Genomic DNA, 26,019 nt, shown 5'->3' with positions numbered 1-26,019 from the left:
GGACTGGGAGCAGCTACTAGGAAAGTCTACATTAGACCAGTGGGAGTCATTCAAAGAGGAAATAGTGAGAGTTCAGGGCCAATATGTTCCCGTAAAGGTGAAGGGTAGGACCAACAAGTCCAGGGAACCCTGGATGTCAAAGGATATAGAGGATTGGATCAGGAAAAAAAGGAGTCTTATGGCAGATTCAGAGGGGTGAAAAGAGTGGAGGCCCTAGAGGAGTATAGAAAGTGTAGGGGGGGTACTTAAAAAAGTAATTAGGAGAGCGAAAAGGGGCATGAAAAAACATGGGTGGGCAAGATAAAGGAAAATCCCAAGGCATTTTATAAGTATGTTACGGGTGAGAGGATAACCAGGGAAAGAGTAGGGCCCATTAGGGACCAAAGTGGCAATTTGTGTGTGGAGCCGGAGGTCGTAGGTGAGGTTTTAAATGATTACTTTTCGTCTGTGTTCACCAAGGAGAAGGACGATGTAGGTGTAGAGATCAGGGAGGGGGACTGTGATATACTTGAACAAATTAGCATTGATCGGGAGGAGGTATTAGCGGTTTTAACGGGCTTAAAAGTGGATAAATCCCCAGGCCCAGATGAAATGTATCCCAGCTGTTATATGAGGCAAGGGAAGAGATTGCAGGGACTTTGACACAAATTTTCAAATTCTCTCTGGCCAGTGAATGTGGTACCATTATTCAAGAAGGGTAGTAGGGATAACCCAGGTAATTACAGGCCAGCGAATCTAACAGCAGTGGTAGGGAAACTATTGGAAAAAAATCTGAGCGGCAAGATTAATCGCCACTTGGAGAGACAGGATTAATCAAGGGTAGTCAGCATGGCTTTGTCAGGGGGAGAGCATGTCTAACTAATTTGATTGAATTTTTCGAAGAGGTGACTAGATGTGTAGATGAGGGTAAAGCAGTTGATGTAGTCTACAGGGACTTCAGTAAAACTTTGATAAGGTCCCGCATGGGAGATTGGTTAAGAAGGTAAGGGCCAATGGGATCCAGGGCAATTTGGCAAATTGGATCCAAAATTGGCTTAGTGTCAGGAGGCAGAGGGTGATGGTCCTGGGGTTGCTTTTGCGATTGGAAGTGTGACCAGTGGTGTCCAACAGGGACCAGTGCTGGGACCCTTGCTGTTTGTAGTGTACATTAATGATTTAGATGTGAATATAGGTGGTATGATCAGTAAATTTGCAGATGACACGGAAATTGGTGGTGTCGTAAATAGTGAGCAGGAAAGCCTTAGATGACAGGATGATATAGATGGGCTGGTAAGATGGGCAGAGCAGTGGCAAATGGAATGTAATCCTGAGAAGTGTGAGGTGATGCATTTTGGGAGGACTAACAAGGCAAGGGAATATACAATGGATGGTAGGACCCTCAGGAGTACAGAGGGTCAGAGGGACCTTGGGGTGCTTGTCCATAGATCACTGAAGGCAGCAGCACAGGTCGATAAGGTGGTTAGGAAGGCATATGGGATACTTGCCTTTATTAGCCGAGACATAGAACAGAAGAGCAGTGAGGTTATGATGGAGCTGTATTAAATGCTAGTTAGGTCACAGCTGGAGTACTGTGTACAGTTCTGGGCACCACACTATAGGAAGGATGTGATTGCACTGGAGAGGGTGCAGAGCAGATTCACCAGGATCTTGCCTGGGCTGGAGCATTTCAGCTATGAAGAGAGACTGGATATGTTTTCCTTAGAGCAAAGGCTGAGGGGGGACATGATTGAGATATACAAAATTATGAAGGGAATGGATAGGGTAGATAGAAACTTTTTCCCTTAGTGAAGGGGCCAATAACCAGGGGGCACAGATTTAAGGTAAGCGGCAGGAGGTTTAGAGGGGATTTGAGGAAACATTTTTTCACCCAGAGGGTGGTTGGAATCTTGAACGCACTGCCTGAAGAGGTGGTAGAGGCAGGAACCCTCACAACATTTAAGAAGTATTTAGATGAGCACTTGAAACGCCATAGCATACAAGGCTACGGGCCAAGTGCTGGAAAATGGGATTAGAATAGCTAGGTGCTTGATGGCCGTCACAGACACGGTGGGCCGAAGGGCCTGTTTCTGTGCTTTATAACTCCACGACTCTGTGACTCTATTACAACAGCGACTACACATTGGCTGTGAAGCGCATTGTGATGTCCTGAGGTTGTGAAAGGTGCTATTGAAATGCAAGTTCATTATTAAGCTGAGCTTGATTAGATTTCCATTAGGTAAGGGTTTTGAAGGTTGTGAAATTGGGACGGGTAAATGGAGTTAAAATACCGATCAGGCATGAACCGATTGAATGGCGGAACAGGTTTGAGGGGCTGAATGGCCTCTTCATGTTCCTATGGCCCTACCTACACTGTAACCCCTTCTGTTTCTGGTATCATCAATGAACTGAATTGGAAGTTTTCAACTCGCATCTGCAGCTATACTCAGTGTTGATGTCAAACTTGCAGTGGGTTTGTGGGGAGAGGCATATGGAGTGGGATTTTTAAAAAGAGATTTCAATATGTGTTATCCCTGGTTACCGTCGAGATGTCCCAAGGCATTTTACAGCCAATGAAGTATTTTTGTAGTGCAGTCGCTGTTGTAATTTAGGAAAGCAGGGGCAATTGTGCACAGCAAGCTCCCACAAACAGCAATGTGATAATGACCAGATAATCTGTTTTAGGAGGGCTAAATGTTGGTCCAGCACAGGGGGAATAACTCCCCTGCTCATCTTCAAAATAGCACCATGGGATCTTTTATATCCACCTGAGAGGGCAGACAGGACCTTAATTTAATTCATCTGAAAGACAGTCCCTCTGACAGTGCAGCACTCCCTCAGTGCTGGCAATGGGGGTGTCAACCTGGAATATGTGATCAAGTCTCTGGAGTGGGATTTGAACCCACAACCTTCTGACTCTGAGGTGGGAGAGCTACCAAACCATGGCTGACATATCTGATGCAAATACATTAAATGGTGCCTCTGACTGTTGCTGAGGGTTAATGCATTCCTTTCACCTCTGGGACCTGGATTTCAATTAAGTCTAGATACAGGCTGTGTGGTGCCTACCTTAAATGGGTCGGCCAGGCACTTTCTAAATAGGGGTAATGCCAATTGGGCCTGTTCTCACTGGACAAGAGAAGGTTTGTGTGATGATATGATTGTTGATTGTCAGCTTCTCAAGGGACTGGAGAATTTAGACTATGGATAGTCTCTTCTACTTTGTCTGGAACAGTAGAACCAGAGGACACGGCCTGAGCTTGAGGGGGGAAAATCTGCAGAAATTTTTCAGTGAGTGAGCGGCTAGTCTATGGAACAGACTCCTTCGGGAGATGGTGCCGGCAGTTAGTATTGATGCATTCCAATGTAAATTAGATAGATTTCTTTCAGAAAATGACATTCTGGCATTACAGTACGGGAGTAATTTGAGATCTGACATATGGCTCAGGAGGAACGATGTTTGAATCGATGTTTGTCAAAGTTCTCCAGCACTGGGGGTTTTCCTCCGCTCAGTCTGGGTCTGTTGTCGACTCACTGATAGAGATCGATCGCTGTCATTGGTCAACAACCCCCATTATCGTTGTATCATGTGACTACATGGATGGTTAGAAAGTGAACAAGATGGACCTTGGTCTGTTTTCTTCCAACAATTCCGAGGTTCCTAATTTTTACTGGGAATGATCCAACATTACAAAAGTTTCCTTAATCCTCGCACTACCCCTCTCCCTCAAAAGCCACATGGAAGGGCAGTATGTGAAATAAAACTGTTTTATTGATGAAGTAAAAAGATCTTGGGTGGCACAGTGGCGCAGTGGTTAGCACCGCAGCCTCACAGTTCCAGCGACCCGGGTTCAATTCCGGGTCCTGCCTGTGTGGAGTTTGCAAGTTCTCCCTGTGTCTGCGTGGGTTTCCTCCGGGTGCTCCGGTTTCCTCCCACATGCCAAAGACTTGCAGGTTGATAGGTAAATTGGCCTTTATAAATTGCCCCTAGTATAGGTAGGTGGTAGGGAAATATAGGGACACGTGGGGATGTGGTAGGAATATGGAAATGGTGTAGGATTAGTATAAAATGGGTGGTTGATGGTCGGCACAGACTCGGTGGGCCGAAGGGCCTGTTTCAGTGCTGTATCTCTTAAAAAAAAAATCTTGCATTTATATAGCACCTTTCATGGCCAGGACATCCCAAAGAGCTTTACAGAGGTGTAGGCGCTACTATAAAGTAGGAAACACAACAGCCAATTTTCACACAGCAAGATCCCACAGATAGTAGTGTGATGATGACCTGATCATCTTTTTTGGTTGAGGGATGAATATCGGACACCAGGGGGAATGCCCCTGCTCTTCTTCAAAATAGTGAAATGGGATATTTTACCTCCACCTGAGAGAGGTAGTCAGAGCCTCAGTTTAACATCTGATCCAAAAGACAGCACCTCCAACAATGCTGGAGTGTCAGCTTAGAGACTGTGCTGAACGCTCTGGAGAGGGACTTGAACCCAGATTCTTCTAACTGAGGTGAGACTGCTACCCAATGAAACAGGACTGACACGATGTCAATAGTTGGATCTATTCTGAGGCCGTGTCTAAGGTGCTTTGTTGGAGAAAAATACAGGGAGCTTTGCTATCTGCCTGCCTCTGAAGTTTCCCGATGCTGTGATGGGAACTACCCATTCCCGGAATTAACATCTGGCAGCTAGGTGAGCATGGAATTTCAAAAAGAAAGCTCGTCTTGTGATCTTCAGACATCCCAGTACATGTTTGGCCACAGTCAAACCTTCTACCAAACGACCATTAGATCATAGTGACCCAACTATCATTGGGAGCTGCTTCTATAGTGTGGAGCCACTGAACTTTGAGAGGGATCAAAAATCAGGGTACACTAGTGATCTATGTTGGTTCCAAGTCTGGCTGCGTCTCAGTTTTAAAATTTTTGTCCCGGGTTGCGAATCCCTCCATGGCCTCACCCTTCTCTATCTCTGTAATCTCCTCCAGCCCTACAACCTTCCCAGATGTCTGGACTCCTCCAGTTCTGGCCTCTTGCATGTACTCTGATTGAGGGGGTATAAGATGAAAATGCAAAATGTCTCCAGGGCAGGTAGATGCATGTCAACTGTGAGCTAACTGAATGGTGGAACAGGTTCGAGGGGCTGAATGGCCTCCTCCTGTTCCTGTGTTCCTATGTCTCACTGGTGGGCAATCTACTCAATTCATCTCCTTCCCTCCAAGGGTAACCATTTCTTCCTTTTCCTTTTGCAGGCCTGCGGGCGTGATGCTGATTGGATGGGCTCTTCGACCATGAGGTTCGGAGAGAGCTGATGCTTGAAGCAATAAAGGGACCTCGACTGGAAAGACTTGCATTTCATTTTCACAGCCTTGGCATTAATGTCGCCAATTTCTAAAAATTGAACAACTGGAAGAAACCGGGTTGGGAGGGGAGGCTGAGTGGGGGGTTGGGTGGGTGGGGAGGGCAGTGGCAGAGTGAGGGTGGGTTAGGATGAGACTTGGAGGAACTTGACAAGTGCCGAGCATTCTAAAACCAGCCCGGTGGTTGTTGGCTTGTACTTCTTGGTGCTTTTTTTTGTATTCTGGAACATTCCGACCACAACCTAGTAAGTCAGGTGACCCTGAGACCAACTCTAGGATCTAACAAGGATCCTGCGACTGTTGTGGCACTGAGCTGGATTTCAGATTTTAAAGGGGGACCTCTCTTCCGTAGGTTGTGAGGATGGGCTGACCTCCTCTTTGCAATACAATCGGGTAGAAACCAACTGAACTGGCTCAGTGGATTAGCATGTATAGTTTGTGTTTTAATCTGAATTCATCATTCATTCCGTTTTTCTGGTCTTGGGTTACTTTTCTTATTGACAAAAGTTTTCTTTTTCTTTTTTTTGGTGGGCTTACGCATATCATTTTTTAAAAATTTTGTGTAGCAATAGGGCATTTCATTACAATTCATTTGTTTAATTCCAATTGTTTACAGCCTTAGAACATTCCAGAATTTTGTAGGTTGAGAGAGAGCGACGATCAAATGATTTATTTTGGTGATGATTTTATTATTTTTGCTTTTGCTACTTACGATAAGTTGTTGTGCTTCATTTGTGACCATTTCACTGAATTTGGTTCCGGCCTACTGGTCTTCCCCTAGCCCAGAATTACCCCCAGGTTCCCTCCCTGCAACCCCAAGACCCCATTGCCATGGTTACAAGGTTGTTCCACTTTATTTTTTAGGTGTGTGTGTGTGTTTTCCCTGTCCTCTTCCTCCAAATCAAATATTTGTAAAGGTTTAGCATGAATTTCTCTTGAAGCCATCTTCCTTTCTTTTTAACCTTCAGCATCTCTATGACCACAGGGTGACAGAAACAGGAGGAGGCCATTCAGCCCCTCGGGCCTGTTCTGCTATTCAATTAGACCATGGTTAGTCTGTACCTTAACTCTGTCTACCCATTTTGGCTCCATTACTGTTAATACTCATACCCAGCAAATCGCGATCAATCTGTATTGTAATTTTTCAACTGAAAATCACAACATAAGAAATAGGAGCTGGAGTCTGCCGTTTGGCCCTTCGGACCTGCTCCACCGTTCAACAAAGATCAAGGCTGATCTTCTACCTCACTCCAGCTTCCTGCACTCTCCCCATATCCCTTAATTCTCTGAGTCTCCAAAAATCTATCAACCTCTGTCTTGAATATACTGAACAACTGAGCATTCACAGCACACCAAAATTCACAACCCTCTGACTAAAGAAATTTCTCCTCACCTTAGTCCTAAATGGCCATCCCGTTATCCTCAGACTTTGACAACCCCGCCGTCTTCTAGATTCCTCAACCAGACTGAACATTTTCTCAGCATCTAACCTGTCAAACCCCTCAAGAATTTCATGTTTCAATGAGTTCACCTACTCCGTCTCTCCTCAGACGACCATCCCCTCATCCTGCGAGCGAGCTCAAGGGGCATGAATGATCTACACCAGCTTCTCTTTCTTATATTCTTCCCCAGAAAAAACCTTGACCGCATCGCTTTGTGAAATAAAACGCATCTACAAAAAAAAACCCTAATTCATCCGAATTGTCTGTTCCAGTAACACAGGCCTAACCTGACATTGATGAAATTGGTAACGGAAGCTTGAATTATTATTTTTGATGTTGGAGCAGGAGCTGAGCACTGTCATTGCTTGAGGTCAGTCTGGGCCAGATGTGCCATGGCCTGTGAGCCAGCTAATAGTAAGGGACAAATTTCTTCCTCCCTCCCCCAGTGGTTTCATAAAGTAGCTTGAGGGTGGTAGGGGGAACTGTGCTCCCATTCTACCAAGCGGGGGAGTCTGCTCTGTTGTTTCGGGAACCCTGGGGCTCCCTGAACTCAATCCAACCACTGCCCTCGGGGCCCGATACTCGAATCACATGAAGAGTAATCGGTGTGGGGCTGGAGTCACCTATAGTCCCAGACTGAATAAGGATGGCGGGGTTCCTTTGCTAAAGAGACATGAGTCAAGTGGGGTTTTTCTGACAATCTGACAGCTTCATCATCACTTTTATCTCTAGATTATTTTTTTAAAAGTAATTCAAAATTCTCAAACTGCCCACTTTGGGATTATAAACTCACATTCTGTAGGGTTATTTGTCCAGGTCTCTGGGCTACTAGACCAGTAACATAACCACTACACTACCATCCAGAAGGTGGAGGTTACAATTTTACGACAATCACTGTTGCTGATGCTGGTTTTATTTCCCACTTTATTTATTTAGATTTTGACTGAATTTAAGTTCTCAAACGGTCTTGGTGGAATTTGAACTCACGTTCTCTAGATTACTACTCCAGTAACATAAGCATGTTTGTGAATTTGCTCTGTTAACTATTTGCTGTTTAAAGTACATTGACCACTTAGAATGGTATAGTACAGAAGGAGGCCATTCAGCCCATTGTGACAGTGCTGGCTCTTTGACAAAGCTAACTGGTTACTCCCATTCTCCCCTGCTCTTTCCCCATAACCCTGCCAATTTTTCCCCTTCAAGTATTTATCCAGTTCCCTTTTGAAAGTTACTATTGAATCTGCTTCCTTTCAGGCAGCGCGTTCCAGATCACAACAACTCACTGTGTAAAAAAAAAAAATCACTCATCTCCCCCTCTGGTTCTTTTCCCAATTATCTTACAGCTGTGTCCTCTGATAACTGATTCACCCGCCAGTGGGAACAGTTGCTCCTTATTTACTCTCCTTCAAGATGTTGAATGCCTCTATTTTCCCTTTCCCATCTCTGCTGTAAGGAGAACAATCCCAGCTTCTCCAGTCTTTCCACATAAACTGACGTCCCTCAGACCTGCTACCATTCTAGTAAATCTCCTCCGCACCCTTTTCAAGGCCTTAACATCCTTCCAAAAGTGCAGTGCCCAGAATTGGACACAATACTCCAGCTGGTTAGCTATCGCACTCATTAAGTGCACTGTTGCAAATACCTTGGCAGTCTCAGCCCACACGCCATGGCCAAGCATTTCTGTGAATGGTCAGTAATATCTAGTGGGAGTGAGACAGAGACTTGCTCCTTGCTGAGGGTGTGTGGGGAAGTCAAGGACTCGTGCTAATGTTACACTCCGCACCTGAGAAAGAGTGACCTCAGCCAGAAGAGAATGGGGCTGAGGCCTCAGTGTGGGTTTTGGAAAGATGGGCGGAGGGGAGAGAGAATAATTGGGTGACCATTTGGGATTGAGAGGTTAACTTTGGGCTGCGATATCCTTTTAACGCCACATTTAACAGAGCTAAAGAACAGTTTAGACAAAGAATTTTCCACCAACTCTTTGTTTTATCTGAGAGATTTGTGGAGAGTTGGGGGATAGCCGGAGAGAGGAGAGTGATGTCTTCACCAAGGCTATTGTCCCTTCATGGCGAGCAGCTCCTGGGCGAAGATCTTTTATCTGGTCTCATCCTGAAACGTCAGGATCCCATTTAGTATGTTTCAGAATTAAATCCACGCATAACATTGTGTCTTTTTTTTCCCCCAAAATGTTTCCTGCTTTCGACTTTTCATTCCTCCTGGCCGTCCCTTCCTCTGGAGGGGAATAAAATTACTCTTATTTCCAACACTATTTAATAAGACCTTCAGGCAGATCCTCACTGGATTTCAGCTGGGAGTCTGGTTTCAGCCGGTGTTTTGAGGAGTAAGCAGGTTCTGTGCCTCCAGCTGTGCTTTTTGAGCTAGTTTTTTTTCCGGACACTTCTCTCAAGCAGAACAGCTGCAAATATTTGAGCGTCAGAATCTGGCTGAATTGTGTGTTGCTGTGGTTCTTGCAATCCAGCAGCAACCACACAATGTGACTCCCACCGCTTTGAAACCGGCTTTAAATCCACCCCACACTCCCGGATAATTGTGCTCCTGTTGTAATAAACACCTGGTTTTATTTGACTGCTCCTGGGGTGCTTGTGAAAGGGGGAAGGCCAGGAGTATCGGATCGTTTTACCTTACACTTCAAATCTCCGTGATTCATAGGATGAGGAGGAGGCCATTCAGCCCCTCCAGGCTGTTCTGCCATTCAATTAAATCATGGCTGATTTGTACTGCAAGTCCTAATGGCGGTGCCCCCTAGAGGCACAAGTTCTGGTTGGATGACCCTGGAGGTTTCAATTCGAGACCCCCCCAAACTCACAACCTCTGACTGATCTGAGAGATGTTGCCCAGTTCATTAGAGGCCGATGTATCTATTAAATGAGGGATAAGAAGCATGTGGCTCCAAATTACACTGCTAAGCTTTAGAGACTTGATATGAATCAAATATCATTCCGAATGCCAACTTGCTTTCCCACACCCCATTGGAAAGTAACCAGACTCTTCATCACCTGATTGGATGATTCTTGACTGTCAGTCAAATACTTCCTCCCCACCCCTACCATATCAAACAGTCTTCAAAGAAATTTGGGAAAAATGCACGCGATTTTTCTTTACGCCTCGATGATGTTTTCTCCCAGGTTTATTCTTCAATTCCTGGAAAATACAGGACATTCCTGAAGGGTTGGCACCTGAAATCCTCCTCACCCACACCCCCCCCCACCCAATCCCCCCACCGCCCCCCCCCCCCCCCACACACCCATTGAATCTGTCAGCACTGGGAATGGCAAAAACCTGAGAACAGATCAATGGATTGGTGTTGGAATTGCATTTTGCTCCTTTCGTTTTACATGGGAAGCCAGTTCCAACCTACTTGTGATCTGACACTTTGGTCTGAAGCTCTCTCTCTGAATGAGAAGGCAGTGCCTCAACTGATGGAAAGTGTGGAGCCCGACGTGAAAGACACAGTGCTAGTTAGTTCCAAGGTTTAACTTAATTGATTTTATTTTTCCCTCTTGCAAGGAACACGAACCAAAGATAATCTTGTGTTTTACTCTCTTTTTTAATTTTAGATAAATGAGTGTAGATGTTTTCGATTTGGCCTAGTTTTTATAAGGCTTATTATATAGTTGAAATGGTTTCTATTGGGATATGAGGTGTGCACAAATCTCTGTGACTGGGTTCCTATTTTTTGTGTCTGTGTGTGTTTTTAAGTCCAACACATTTTGAGCCAGTTGTTTGACGTATGGTCTTTCATTTCATGGTTTTTTTTTTGTACCTCTTGTGTCCGATTCTGTTTGGAAGAGGAATTGCTATTGGCTGGAGTTGAAGGCTATTGATCGGAAGTTCATATTTAGCCAATATTGCACTTGGGGAGGCAATCTCTGGACTGCCAATGGTGAGCTCATAGCCCTCTGTATGTCCCATGTAACTGGTGTCTTTTACTGTTTTTGTACTTTTTTTGTAGAGAAATTAAATGAAGCGCTGCCAATGATTTGTTGCGTTTTCAAACTGATCCCTGTGTGCTGTTTGGTGTCTGTTGTTTTGATCCTCTCCATTGCATTTTCTAGCATTTAGATCCTTCATCATCACCCACCATTCGAGAAAGAATTTGCATTTATATAGCTCCCTTCACAACCCCAAAGCCAATGAAGTACGAGTCACTGTTGTAATGTAGAAAACATGGGTGGTCATTTGTGCACAGCAAGCTCCCACAAACTGCACTGTGATAAGTGGTCAGATCATCTGCTGTTTTAAGCAGTGTTATTTGAAGGATAAATATTGCCCCGGGGAGAAATGCCTCTTCTCCTTTGAATAGTAGCCTGGGATCTTTCACATCCACCTGAAAGGGCAGACGTGGCCTTGATTTAATGTCTCATCTGAAAAAACAGCACCTTCAACAGTGCAGCACCCCCTCACGACTGCACTGGGAGTTTCAACCTAGATTGCACGTTCAAGTCTCTGGGGTGGGATTTGAACCCATAACCTTGCAACTTAGAGACAAGGGTGCTACTCACTGAGCTATGGCTTACATTTTTGACAGCTGTGAGGTGGATGGTATAATGAAATCCCTAATTACCCTTGAACTGAGTGGCTTGTCAGGCCGTTTAAGAGTCAACCACGTTGCTGTGGGCCTGGAGTCACATGGAGCCAGGTCTGGGCCTCTGGATTACTAGTCCAGTGACATTACCACTGCCTCCCCACTGCTTGGGCTGATGATGATTCCACAGATGGATGAAGTTTAGCCAGGAGGGAAGTGCATTTGCCTCTGCTTAGGAGCCCCACATTATCAGACTTCACTTATAATCTGGCCTGAGGTTGAGGGGGTGTTGCCCCCAGCTTGCTCTCCTCGTCCCATGGTCAAAATGCTACCCACCGTTTGGCTCAGTAATTCTACATCTTTCAAAGCTGCTGTCGTTCGTCTTCAACAAAAACTCTGCTCTCAATTCCTGCATCTTTTCTCTTCGATCTTCCCTTGGTGCTGCGGTGGTGATATCACTGAACTAGTATCCAGAGGCTCAGGCTGATGCCCTGGAGACATGAGTTTAAATCCCACTTTGGCAGCTGGTGGATGTTAAATTCAATTAATTAAGAAAAGTCGAATTGAGAGGCAGTTGCAGTAATGGTGACCATGAAACTACCAACTGTCATCAAAATAATTCCATCTGGTTCACTAATGTCCTTTAGGGAAGGAAATCTGCTGTCCTTACCCGGTCTGGCCTACATGTGACTCCAGACCCACAGCAATGTGGTTGACTCTTAACTGCCCTCTGAAATGACCTAGCAAGCCGCTCAGTTGTCAGGGTAATTAGGGATGGGCAACAAATGCTGGCCTCGACAGCGACGCCCACATCCCATGAAAGAATAAAAAAAATCACTGACCTTTTCTCCCTTTTTTTCTTTAAAAGCTAAACAATGTCTTCACCTCAGATGTCCCCAACCAGGCTTCTGCTCCACCCACAACACTCGTCAAAATCACTGACTACATCTGATCTGACGGTGCCCACAGCTTGGTATTCGCCATCACTTTCCCCCACCCTTCTACTGCCCTCAACACTGTCCCAGGCCGCCCTGAGAAAGTCTTCACTCCACAGTCCACCTCTGTCTACTTTATCACAACAAAAACAGCTTGCATTTATATAGTGCCTTTAAAATAGTGAAACATCCCAAGGCATTTCACAGGAGTACTAACAGACACAAAGTTCACATTGAGCCACCTCAGGACAGGTCATAGAGAAATACAGCACTGAAACAGGCCCTTTGGCCCACCGAGTCTGTGCCAACCATCAACCACCCATTTATACTAATCTGACATTAATCCCATGTCCCCTACCACATCCCCACCATTCTCCTACCTACACTAGGGGCAATTTACAATGGCCAATTTACCTATCAACCTGCAAGTCTTTAGCTGTGGGAGGAAACCAGAGTACACGGCAGAAACTCACACAGTCAGACAGAGAACTTGCAAACTCCACACAGGCAGTACCCAGAACCAAACCTGGGTGACTGGAGCTGTGAGGATGTGGTGCTAACCACTGTGCCACCATTTGATCAGAAGCTTGGTCAAAGAGAATCACAGAATTGTTACAGCGCATAATGAGGCCATTCGGGCCATCATGTCCACACTGGCTCTCTGAAAGAGCAATTCCCTCAGTCCCATTCCCCCACCTTCTCCCCATAACCCTGCACATTCTTCCTTTTCATATAACTGTCTAATTCCCTTCTTAATGCTTCAATTGAACCTGTCTCCACTACACTCTCAGGCAGTGCATTCCAGTCCTTAACCACTCCCTGCGTGAAAAAGTTTTTCCTCACGTCACTTTTGCTTCTCTTACCAAATACTTTAAATCTGTGCCCTCTCGTTCTCGACCCTTTCACGAGTGGGAACAGTTTCTCTCTATCTACTCTGTCCAGACCCCTCATGATCTTGAATACCTCTATCAAATATCCTCTCAGCCTTCTCTTCAAGAAAACAGTCCCAACTTCTCCAAACTATCTTCATCACTGAAGTTCCTCATCCCTGGAACCATTCTCATGAATCTTTTCTGTACTCTCTCCAATGCCTTCACATCTTTCCTAAAGTGCGGCGCCCAGAACTGGAAGCAATACTCCAGCTGAGGCCGAACTAGTTTATTCAAGTTCCACATAACTTCCTTGCTGTTGTAATCTGTACCCCTATTAATAAAGCCCAGGATACTGTTTGATTTATTAACCGCTCTCTCAACCTGTCCTGCCACCTTCAATGACTTATGCACGTATACACCCAGGTCCCTCTGCTCTTGCACCCACTTTAGAATTGTACCCTTTATTTTATGTTATCCATGTTCTTCCTACCAAAATGAATCACTTTGCAATCCCATACGCCAACTGAGAAATATTAATTCATCGATTGGAAATTTACATTAGACTTCTAATAGAAAAAAGTCCTATAGTAGCTTTCAAAAAAACTAGTAGCCAAGATGGCCACTGTAATTTGCATCTGAAACACCTTTGCACATTCAAAGGCCGAACTGCAGACAGAATTCTGAAGAGCCTTGGACCCAAAACAATGGCTTGCTCTAAGTAATTGAATTACCTGGGATTGCTTCATTTGCATGACAGTCAAGGCCATCCTGACACATTGACTTTGAAAGAGCAAACCCCTCTGAGTGTAAATATTGGCATTTTGGAGCCTGTGGATCCAATTCTGAACCTTGTATCTCATTAACAAACGAGATTGAGAGAAGCATGTCTGTCTCTGAACAGAAGTTCGGAAGCTGAAGTTTTGTTACACTCACAGGAGACAAGCAGTAAGAGAGTGTACAAAAGCACAAAGCTGCATGCTTCCTTTTCTCTCTCTCCCCAGAAAACATCAAGTTTGAGAACTGTCTGCGACTGTGAACCCTCCAAGCCTACGAACTGCTACAGCCAGCGGCCAGGGGAAAGAGAGCCAACTGTAGTTCTGCCTTCAAGAAAACCTCGAGTAAAGCAGGACAACAAAATGAACTTGGACCAGCGAAGATTTCAAGAACACAGCTTAAGCCAAGGACTACTGGATCATCCACTTTACAGACTGTGTTTAAGTTCCATTTATTCTGGACTTTAATCCAACCAGCAAATCTATTTTTCCCTCTGTAATCTATTTGTGTGCGTGTGATTCTCGTGTGAATGTGTGCATGAATGTGTAGCGTATTTTTAATTATTTTAAATCTGGGTTAGAGTGTTAAGAATAGTAAACTTACTTCTTTTTTGTTTAAACTCAAGAAAACCTGTCCAGTTGGTTCTTTCACGATTATAGCAAAGGGAAAAGATAAAACACTCATGGAGGTGGTGAACACAATCACTGTTTAAAAAGGAATAAACCCTGTTGTGGTCATAATAAAGGAAGGACAAGAGGGGAGCCTGAGACCCCCTCCTCACCTGGCTATAACAGTAGCAAGAGCACAGAAAATACTGTGGGTGGGGGACTTCAATGTCCATCACCAAGAGTGGTTCGGTAGCACTATTACTGAACGAACCGGCCGCGTCCTAAAGTAGACTGGATCTGTGGCAGGTGGTGAGGGAACCAACAAGAGGGAAACCTACTTGACCTCATCCTCACCAGTCTACCTATCGCAGATGCATCTGTCCATCACATTATTTGCAGGAGTGACCACCACACAGTCCTTGTGGAGACAAAGGCCCGTCTTCACATTGAGGATACCCTCCATCGTGTTGTGTGGCACTATCACTATGCTTAAATGGGATAGATTTCAAATAGATCAAACAACTCAAAACTGGGCATCCATGAGGTGCTGTGGGCCATTAGCAGCAGCAGAATTGTACTCAAACACAATCTGTAACCTCATGGCCCGGCATATCCCCCACTCTACCATTTATATCCAAGCCGGGGTGCCAACCCTGGTTCAATGAAGAGTGCAGGAAGGCATGCCAGGAGCAGCACCAGGCATACCTCAAAATAAGGTGTAGGCCTGGTGAAGCTACAACACAGGACCACTTGCATGCGAAACAGCGTAAGCAGCATGAAAGAGACAGGGCTAAGCAATCCTACAACCAACAGATCAGATCTAAGCTCTGCAGTCCTGCCACATTCAGTTGGGAATGGTGGTGGACAATTAAACAACGAACAGGAGGAGGCAGCACGATAAATATTGCCATCCTCAATGATGGGGGAGCTCAGCAGATCAGTGCAAAAGATAAGGCTGAAGCATTTGCAATAATCTTCAGCCAGAAGTGCTGAGTTGATGATCCATCACGGCCTCCTCCAACATCACAGATGCCAGACTTCAGCCAATCCAATTCACTTCACGTGATATCAAGAAATGACTGAAGGCACTGGATACTGCAAAGGCTATGGGCTTTTTTTAAATTCATTCACGGGATGTGGGCTTCGCTGGCCAGGCCAGCATTTATTGCCCATCCCTAATTGCCCTTGAGAGTATTCTGGCAATAGTACTGAAGACCTGTGCTCCAGAACTTGCCGCGCCCCTAGCCAAGCTGTTCCAGTACAGCTACAACACTGGCATCTACCCAGCAATGTGGAAAATTGCCCAGGTACGTCCTGTACACAAAAAGCAGGACAAATCCAACCTGGCCAATTACTACCCCAACAGTCTACTCCCGATCACCAGCAAAGTGATGGAAGGGGTCGTCAACAGTGATATCAAGCGGCACTTGCACAGCAATAACCTGTTCACTGACACTCAGTTTGGGTTCCGTCAGGGTCGCTCAGCTCCTGACCTCATTACAGCCTTGGTCCAAACATGAACAAAAGAGCTGAACTCCAGAGGTGAGGCGAGACTGACTGCCCTTGACATCAAGGCAGCTTTTGACAGTATGGCATCAAGGAGCCCCAGAAAAACTGAAGTCAATGGGAATCAGGGGGAAAACTCTCCAGTGGTTGGAGTCATGCCTAGCGCAAAGGAAGATGGTTGTGGTTGTTGGAGGTCAAACATCTCAGCTCCAGGACATCACTGCAGGAGTTCCTCAGGGGAGCATTCTAGGCCCAACCATCTTCAGCTGTTTCATCAATGACTTCCCTCCATCATAAGGTCAGAAGTGGGGATGTTCGCTGATGATTGCACAATGTTCAGCACCTTTCACAACTCCTCAGATACTGAAGCAGCCCATGTCCATATGCAGCAAGACGTGGACAACATGCAGGCTTGGGCTGATAAGTGGCAAGTAGCATTCGTGCCACACAAGTGACAGGCAATGACAATCTCCAACAAGAAATGCCATCTCCCCTTGACATTCAGTCACATTATCATCACTGAATTCCCTCACTATCAACATCCTGGGGGTCACCATTGACCAGAAACTGGACCAGGCATATAAATACCGTGGCTACAAGAGCAGGTCAGAGGCAGAGAATTCTGTGGCAAGTAACTCACCTCCCCAATGCCTGTCCACCATCTACAAGGCACAATTCAGGAGTGTGATGGAATACTCTCCACTTACCTGGATGGGTGCAGCTCCAACAACACTCAAGAAGCTCGACACCATCCAAACAAAGCAGTCCGCTTGATTGGCATCCCATCCACCACTTTAAACATGCACTCCCTTGACCACCAACGCACAGTGGCAGCGGTGTGTACCATCTATAAGATGCACTGTAGCAACTCACCAAGGCTCCTTCGATAGCACCTTCCAAACCTGCAACCTCTACCACCTAGAAGGACAAGGGCAGCAGATGCATGGGAACACCACCACCTGCAAATTCCCCTCCAAGACCACACCATCCTCACTTGGAACTATATCGCCATTCCTTCATTGTCGCTGGGTCAAAATCCTGGAATTCCCTTCCAAAAAGCACTGTGGGTGTGCCTACACCACATGGACTGCAGCGGTTCAAGAAGGTAGCTCACCACCACCTTCTCAAGGGTAATTAAGGATGGGCGATAAATGCTGGCCTAGCCAGCGATACCCACATCCCATGAAAGAATTAAAAAAAACTCTCCAGGAAGTTAGTTAAACATGGTTTTCCCTTAAGAAATCCATGCTGGCTTTCCTTAATTAACCTGCATTTGTCTGTGTGGCTATTAATTTTGTCCTGAATTATTATTTATAGAAGCTACTCCACCACTGAAGTTAAAGCTGATTGGCCTGTAGTTGCTGGGCTTATCTTTACACCCTTTTCTGAGCAAGGGTATAACATTTGCAATTCTCCAGGCCTCTGGCACCTCCCCGAGTCTAAGGAAGACTGAAAAATTATGGCTAGTGCCTCCACAATTTCTACCCTCACTTCCCTTGGATGAATCTCATCTGGTCCTGGTGTCTTATCCACTTTAAGTACAGGCAGCCTAATATTTCCTCATCAATTTTAAATCCTCCTATTGTCTGAATTATCTCCTTGTTCACCATTGCTTGTGTTAGGATCTTCTTCCTTGGTAAGGACTGATGAAGGTTTAGAGATACAGCACTGAAACAGGCCCTTCGGCCCACCGAGTCTGTGCCGACCATAAACCACCCACTTATACTAATCCTACACTAATCCCATATTCCTACCACATCCCCACCTGTCCCTATATATTTCCCTACCACCTACCTATACTAGGGGCAATTTATAATGGCCAATTAACCTATCAACCTGCAAGCCTTTGGCATGTGGGAGGAAACCGGAGCACCCGGAGGAAACCCACGCAGACACAGGGAGAACTTGCAAACTCCGCACAGGCAGTACCCAGAATCGAACCCGGGTCCCTGGAGCTGTGAGGCTGCAGTGCTAACCACTGCGCCACTGTGAAGGTATTCACTTAATACCTCTGCCTCCATGCATAAATCCTCTTTTTGTCCCTAACCAGCCCCACTCCTCCTTTTACCCCCCTTTCACTATTTATATGTCTATCGAAGACTTTAGGATTCCCATTATGTTAGCTACCAGTCTCTTTTCATACTCTCTGTTTGCTTCTCTGAACCTTCTGTATTCAGCCTGTTTCTCAATATTATTTTCGACCTGACATCTGTCTTAAGCATACTTTTTCTTCTTTATCTTAATTTCTATCTCTTTTGTCATCCAGGGATCTCTGGCTTTGTTTACCCTACCTTTCCCGCTTGAGGGAAACTATCTCCTCTTTGAAGGTAGCCCATTGTTGAGCTACCATTTTTCCTGCCAAATTTTGGCTGCAATTTATTCATCCCAGATCCGTTCTTACTCTATTCAAGTTGGCTTCCCCAAGTTAATTATTCTTACTCTGGATTGTTCTTTGTCCTTGATCCAATTATCACTGTTCCCTAAATGCTCTCCTACTGATACTTGATCCACTTGGCCCACCTCATTCCCAAGAACCAGGTCTAGCAGTGCCTCCTTTCTCGTTGGACTAGCAACATACTGTTGTAGAAAATTTGCCTGAACACACTCTAGGAACTCTTGCCCCTCACTGCCCTTTACACTACTACCATCCCAGTCTATGTTTGGATAATTAAAGTTCCCCACTATAACTACCCTATACATTTTGCACCTGTCTGTAATTTCCTTGCAAATTTGTTTTTCTACACTCTTCCCACTAGTTGGTGGCTTATAGACAACACCAAGGTAGGTTTTAAGAAGTGTCTTAAAGGAGGAGAGAGAGGTAGAGAGGTTTTAGGGAGGGAATTCCATAGCTTAGGGCTCAGGCAACTGAAGTCACGGCCACCAATGGTGAAGCAAATAAAATAAGGGATGCCCAAGAGACCAGAATTCAGGGAGTGCCATGGATGCAACAGTACCCTAGACAGTACCCTAAGGTTCCATCCTTGGCCCCTCACCTCTTCATACATGATGCATAATACCTGGAGGCTTGAGATGTGTATGCTGAAGAGACCTAGGTCTCCTGATCATCTTCTCCCTCAACCCAATAGCTTTTTGCCACTGTCTCTATCTACCTATCCAGCATTAAGACCTGGATGAGCCAATCCTTCCACGAGTTTGATGTGGCCAATGCCTCCTAAATTCCTGCAAATACCTAGAGCCTCCAGTCCTAGCCTTTCTCTCTCTGGGACCCCCCACCTCAGGCATGGCAAGCCGGGGTCTAGTAACAAGTCTATTTTCAAATTCTCATCGTGTTGTTATGGTACAACCGCTAAAGACAAAGCTCCGGTTTCCTCCCACAAGCCAAAAGACTTGCAGGTTGGTAGGTAAATTGGCCATTATAAATTGCCCCTAGTATAGGTAGGTGGTAGGGAAATATAGGGACAGGTGGGGATGTGGTAGGGAACATGGGATTAGTGTAGGATTAGTATAAATGGGTGGTTGATGGTCGGCACAGACTCGGTGGGCCGAAGGGCCTGTTTCAGTGCTGTATCTCTAAAAAATATATATAATTCTGACCGTGGTGGGAGCAATGCACTGTTAATTCAGTCCCGCCACTCCACAGGCTGCATCATACATATCTCTCCGAATCAAAGAAAGCAGCAGCCGAATTGAAACAATCTAGTAACCCCCGAATGAGGCGAACCAAACCTTTAGATATCAACAAATTAACTATTTATTAAAAAAAACAAATCTTAAACACTACTAAGATAAATCAATATCTAAAGACCGTACAATTTATTTTTTTAAAGATCTAACTTCCGCATTTGCATACATATACCCAAACTAATGCTAGTTTGGAGTTTAATTAGCTGTCCGAAAAAATAAAAAAAGCAATAAAGTCTTCGCAGATTATGCTTCCGACGAACGGTCCTCTGATTCAACACAGTCTATGTCCACTTGCAGTCTTCCAAGGCCTGATGAATCTGATGATAGGAATTCAGCAATTACAGTTCAGCAGTTGAAGTATTAAATTCTTCTTTTTTCCAGTGGGAATTCAGCAGTTCAATAATTTGTTATTTTCTTTAAGGAACTAATCTGGCTTGAAGATTTTAGAACTTTGAGAGAGAAGCTAAACAAATTGTCTTAGAGAGCTCTCCTTTCTCTCTTCAGGTGCTAGCACAGCTGTGTCTGTCTCTATCTGAACAAACCAATTAGCCAGTTTTCAAAATCAGAATGGATACATTGTATGTCCTGTTCTCCCTCTCTGTATGGTTGTAGCTAGGCAACCAGAATGCACCTTCACTCAGTTTCTGGAGCTGGCTGCCTTAAAGGTGCACTGATCTTTTACAGCCTTAAAGGCGCACCACAATATTTCCCGAGGTGAAAAAAAATAGGATTGTGACACCTCTACCCCTGTCAAAATGAAACGCCATTCCCTAAATGCATTTCATTACAATGTAAAAAAAATAGAATTTGGAAAAACACTGGCATTTTTTCCCCCCGATATATAGAAATACAATTTTTCTAAAATGGTAAGACTACAGCAATAAGTTCCATCAGAACATTTTTGGCTTTAATTGTTTCAAAGGTTGTCCCAGTTTGACCATTTCAAATTTCCAAACATAGTCTCCCAGTTGTTTTGTGTTTTCCTTCCAAGTGTCCCTATTATCCATCACCTCAGCCTGGTGAGCTGCACAGCGAGGAGCACTGACCACTACTGGGTTCACTATTCTCTGAGAAGTTTCTCGAGTACCCCCAACCTGTGCGGCATCACTTTTATTTATTTAGAGATACAGCACTGAAATAGGCCCTTCGGCCCACCGTGTCTGTGCCAACCATCAACCACCCATTTATACTAATCCTACACTAATCCACTTGATACTGGAAAACCCTGTCCGGTGTAACAGAAGCTGATCTTTCCTTATCTTGGGGTGTCAAAGGAATTTGACAGTATCCTTGCAACACTTCTGTCTCTTTAAGACACATGATGTTGCCCACCCTGTCCATACAGTCTTTTAAATAAGAATTTGGGTCGGAGTTTGCCTTCTTTACCGCAGTTACTTTTCTAGAGTCGATGAAAGTTTGAACCGTCCCACCAGGGTTTAGTCATCAAAACCATCTACGAATTCCAGCTGTCCTGACTAGGTTCAACTAAGCTGCCCTTCAGCATGCATTGTACCTCTGCTTCCACTTGGGCCTGTCTGTCTGGACCTAAGCAACAAGGATGTTGTTTAAAGGAATGGTCCCCCCAATACCCACATCATGTGCAGCTAAGGTTGTACATCCTGGCTTATCCCTAAAAACTCTTCTAAATGTTGTGAAAAGCCTGGTTAGGTTTTCACGCTGTTTTGCCTCTAAGTGCAAAAGCCTATTGTTTAATTTTCCTAGCCATTCTGTGTTCGCTGATTGGATAGTTGGAGGTTCAATCTGAGAATTTCCTAGGCCTGTTTCTGCCTCATCCTCACTATCTTTCTTTCCCAACAGTCCCAACTACCTGACATACCTGGACTGCCTTATCCTCCTCCCTGCGGTAATATTGCTTTAGCATATTAATGTGACACAGCCGGTTCTTCTTCCAACTATCAGGGGTGTCAATCAAGAAATCTACCTTAATAGAAGCAAAATACTGCGGATGCTGGAAATCTGAAATAAAAACAAGAAATGCTGGAACCACTCGGCAGGTCTGGCAGCATCTGTGGAAAGAGAAGCAGAGTTAACGTTTCGGGTCAGTGACCCTTACCCACTCTTTTGATCACTCTATATGGGCCACTGAACTGTGATTTTAATGGTTCTCCCTGTAACAGTAACAACACTAATACTTCATCCCCGGTTGAAAATCGCGGGTTTTTGCATTCTTGTCTGCCCATTTTTCCATATTGGCTTGGGGTGCTTTAAGGTGTTCCTGAGCCACACCACAAGCTTTTGTGAGCCTTTCCCGGAACACACATACATAGTCTAGTATCAAAGATTCATTCTGTTGCTCCAAGAATCTATCTTTTAGAAGTTTTAGAGGACCTCTTACTTCATGTCTGTAAACCAATTCAAAAGGACTGGTTCTGATGAAGGGTCACTGACCTGAAATGTTAACTTTGCTTCTCTCTCCACAGATGCTGCCAGACCTGCTGAGTATTTCCAGCACTTTTTGTTTTTACTTCAAAAGGACTGAAGCTTGTAGACTCATTCAGTGAGTCCCTGTGGCAAATAAAAGAAAGTCTAGTCCTTTATCCCAGTTATGTGACTATTCGTGACAGTATGTTCGAATTATTGTTTTGAGAATTTGGTGAAATCTCTCTAAAGCTCCCTGTGATTGTGGGTGATAGGCTGAAGATTTCAACTGTCTAATCCCCAAATTGCCCATAACTTCTTGAAATAGCTTAGACATGAAATTAGAACCTTGATCTGATTGAACTTCAAGTGGCAATCCATATCTCGTAAAGAATTGGGTTAACTTTTCTACCACTACTCTAGCAGTAATTGTCCTCAAAGGAATGGCCTCTGGAAATCGAGGAGCCATATCCATGATAGTAAGTATATATTGATGTGCTTTTGTTTTTGGCAAGGGACCTACACAATTTACTAATATCCTGCTAAATGGTTCCTCAGTCACTGGTATGGGAACTAGCAGTGCCGGTTTTATGGTAGGTTGTGGTTTCCCCACCGTTTGACAGGTATGGCATGTCCTACAAAATTGTCTCACATCCTTTGTAAGTCCTGGCCAGTAATAATGCTGGCTTATGCGTAATTTGGTCTCCCGAATTCCCACATGTCCTGCAAAAGGAATGCCGTGTGCTAACATCAATAATCCTTGTCGATATTTAGGTGGTACCACTATCTGTTCCACAACTGTCCAGTCTTCATTGACAGGTCTATGAGGTGGTTTCCATTTCCTCCTCGAAACCATTTTTGCCACACAATAGCCTTCCGGAACTCCTTTCGCCTCAGCTTCTGTCAGAACCGTCTGTGCTATTCGGTATACCTCTGGATCAGCTTGCTGTGCTGCAATAATAGACGATCTGTTAAATATCTCACTTGGATTAACTAAATCCCCAAATAAGGTTTCAGATACTTGGCCATCTATTTATCAGTACTAGTAAGGTTTTATTAATAATTCTAAGCTGTTGTAGTACCGGTGAAGTTTTTTTCAGCAGTAGCAAAGGATCAACTAATAAATAAAGTTATGGCAGGGGGTTGCTTCAACCTCGAGAGTGCACCTCTTGTGCTATGTGGGAGATCCAGGATGCTGCCTATATCCTGGAGAATCATTTGTGCAGGATATGTTGTCAATTGAAGCAACTTGAGCTCCGGGATTTGGAGCCTGAGCGGCAGCTGGTGACACTGTGGTGCATTCATGAGGATGAGAGCTCTGTGGAAAGCACGTTTATAGATGTGTTCACCCCACAGATTATGAGTATGCAGGGAGAGAGGGAATGAGTGACCGCCAGGCAGTAAAAAGAATCAGGCAGGTAGTGCAGTTATGAATACTGAGGAAAGTGATGCTTCACCTGGGGAGTGCAGCCAGAGCCAAGTTCATGGCACCACAGGTGGCTCAGCCGCACAGGGGGGTACAGGGAAGACTGGAAGAGCCATAGTGATAGGTGATTCAATAGTCAGGGGAACAGACAGGCGTTTCTGTGGCTGCAGACATGAATTCATGATGGTGTGTTGCCTCCCTGGTGCCAGGCTCAAGGATGTCACTGAGCGGCTGCAGAGCATCCTGAAGGGGAAGGGTGAACAGCCAGCAGTCACGGTCCACATCAGAACCAACGACATTGGTAGAAAGAGGGATGTGGTCTTGCAGTCAGAATTTAGGGAGCTAGGGAAGAAATTAGCAAGCAGGATCTCAAAAGTCATAATCTCCGGATTACTCCCAGTGCCACGCGCAAGTGAGTATAGAAATAGAAGGATAAGACAGATGAATGCGTGGCTGGAAAGATGGTGCAGGAGGGAGGGCTTCAGATTTCTGGGACATTGGGGCCGGCTCTGGGGGAGATGGAACCTGTACAGGCCAGACGGTTTGCACCTGAACAGAGCTGGGATGGAGTTCTTTGCGGGAAGATTTTCTAGTGCTGTTGGGGAGCATTTAAACTAGTTTGGCAGAGGGATAGGGACCTGAGGGTAGACTCAGTTGGCACAAAATCAGAAATGAAAATGTGAAGGCAGAAAATTAATGGACGAGTCTGGAAGACAGAGGAAACAAAGGTTAGAAAATCAAACAAACAGTTTGGCAGTGCTCAAGGGTATCTATTTCAATGCAAGGAGTACAGCAAACAAAGCAGATGAGCTGAGGGCACAGACAGACACATGGCAGTATGATATCATAGCTATTACAGAAACATGGCTTCAAGAGGGACAGGAATGGCAGCTCAACGTTCCTGGTTACATGGTTTTCAGATGCGATAGGGAGGGGGATAAGAAAGGAGGGGGAGTGGAAATCTTGGTCAAGAAAACTATTACAGCTGTGAGAAGGGTTGATATGTTGGAAAGTTCATCAAATGAGGCCATATGGATTGAGGTAAGGAACAAAAAAGGGGCAATCACACTGCTGGGAGTGGACTACAGATCCCAAACAGTCAGAGGGAGATAGAAGAGCAGATATGTAGGCAAATCTCTGAGAAGTGCAAGAACAATAGGGCAGTAATAGCAGGGGATTTTATCTACCCCAATATTAACTGGGATAGTTTTAGTGTGAAAGGAATTGAGGGAGCAGAATTCTTGAGGTGCATTCAGGAGAACCTTTTTGCCCAGTATGTAGCAAGTCAGACAAGAGAGGGTACAGTTTTAGACTTACTTTTAGGAAATGAAGCTGGGCAGGTGGAAGGAGTGGCAGTGGGAGAGCATTTTGATGGTAGTGATCATAATTCAGTCAGTTTTAACATAATTATGGAAAAGGACAGAGATACAACAGGAGTTAGAGTTCTCAATTGGGGCAAGGACAATTTTACTAAACTGAGGGGTAATTTAGCGAAAGTGGACTGGAAACAGCTACTTGAAGGTAAATCAGTGTCAGAACAGTGGGAGGCATTCAAAGGGGAGATTCAAGGGGTTCAGAGTAAACATGTCCCCACAAAGAAAAAGGGTGAGGCAGCCAAATCTAGTGCTCCATGGATGTCAAGGGGCCGACAGGGTAAGTTAAGGCAGAAAAGGAAAGTTTATGTCTGACACCAAGAACTCAATACGCAAGAAAGCCGAGAGAAGTACAGAAAGTGGAGGGGTGAAATCCAAAAGGAAATTAGGAAAGCATAGAGAGGGTATGAAGGAATATTGGCAAGCAAACTCAAGGTGAACCCTTTATCAATACATTAAGAGTAAGAGGATAAATAAGGAGAGAGTAGGACCCATAAAAGACCAAAAATTAACCAATGTGTCGGGGCGGAAGATGTTGGTATTGTTCTTAATGAATACTTTGCTTCTGTCTTCACAAAAGAGGGGGACGATGCAGATATTGTAGTTAAAGAGGAAGAGTGTGAAGTATTGGATGTGATAAACATAGGGAGAGAGGAAGTATTAATGGGATTAGCATCCTTGAAAATTGATAGATCACCAGGGCCAGCTGAAATGTATCCTAGGCTGTTAAAAGAGGCAAGAGAGGAAATAGCAGAAGGTCTGACCATCATTTTCCAGTCCTCACTGTATACAGGTGTGGTGCTGGAGGATTGGAGAATTGATAATGTTTAAAAAGGGAGCGAAGGATAGACCGAATAATTACAGGCCAGTCAGTCTAACCTCAGTAGTGGGCAAATTATTGAAATCTATTCTGAGAGACAGGATAAACTGTCACTTAGAAAAGCACAGATTAATCAAGGATAGTCAGCATGGATTTGTTAAGGGAAGATCTAGTTTGACCAACTTGATTGAATCCTTTGAAGGAGTAACAAGGAAGATAGATGAGGGTAATGCAGTTGATGTGGTCTACATGGATTTTAGCAAGGCTTTTGACAAGGTCCCACATGGCAGGCTGGTTAAAAAAATAAAATTCCATGGGATCCAGGGAAATGCAACAAGGTGGATAAAAAATTGGCT

The 26,019-nt window shown here is 44.7% G+C and overlaps 1 protein-coding gene across 1 annotated transcript in view; it reads left to right on the top strand.

Annotated features, from left to right (window-relative positions):
• LOC137371843 (gap junction gamma-1 protein-like) overlaps positions 1-5,383 on the top strand; it is a 55,266-nt gene extending 49,883 nt beyond the window's left edge. Inside the window, exon 4 of the mRNA XM_068034784.1 lies at positions 5,230-5,383. Within this exon, the coding sequence (XP_067890885.1) occupies positions 5,230-5,243 (14 nt within the window). The 3' untranslated portion in view covers positions 5,244-5,383. The remainder of the gene's footprint in view (positions 1-5,229) is intronic.
• Positions 5,384-26,019: the final 20,636 nt, after the last annotated feature.

Source organism: Heterodontus francisci, chromosome 7, assembly GCF_036365525.1.
Source record: "Heterodontus francisci isolate sHetFra1 chromosome 7, sHetFra1.hap1, whole genome shotgun sequence".
Taxonomy (NCBI): Eukaryota; Metazoa; Chordata; class Chondrichthyes; order Heterodontiformes; family Heterodontidae; genus Heterodontus; species Heterodontus francisci.
This window is presented reverse-complemented; position numbering and strand designations above follow the sequence as displayed.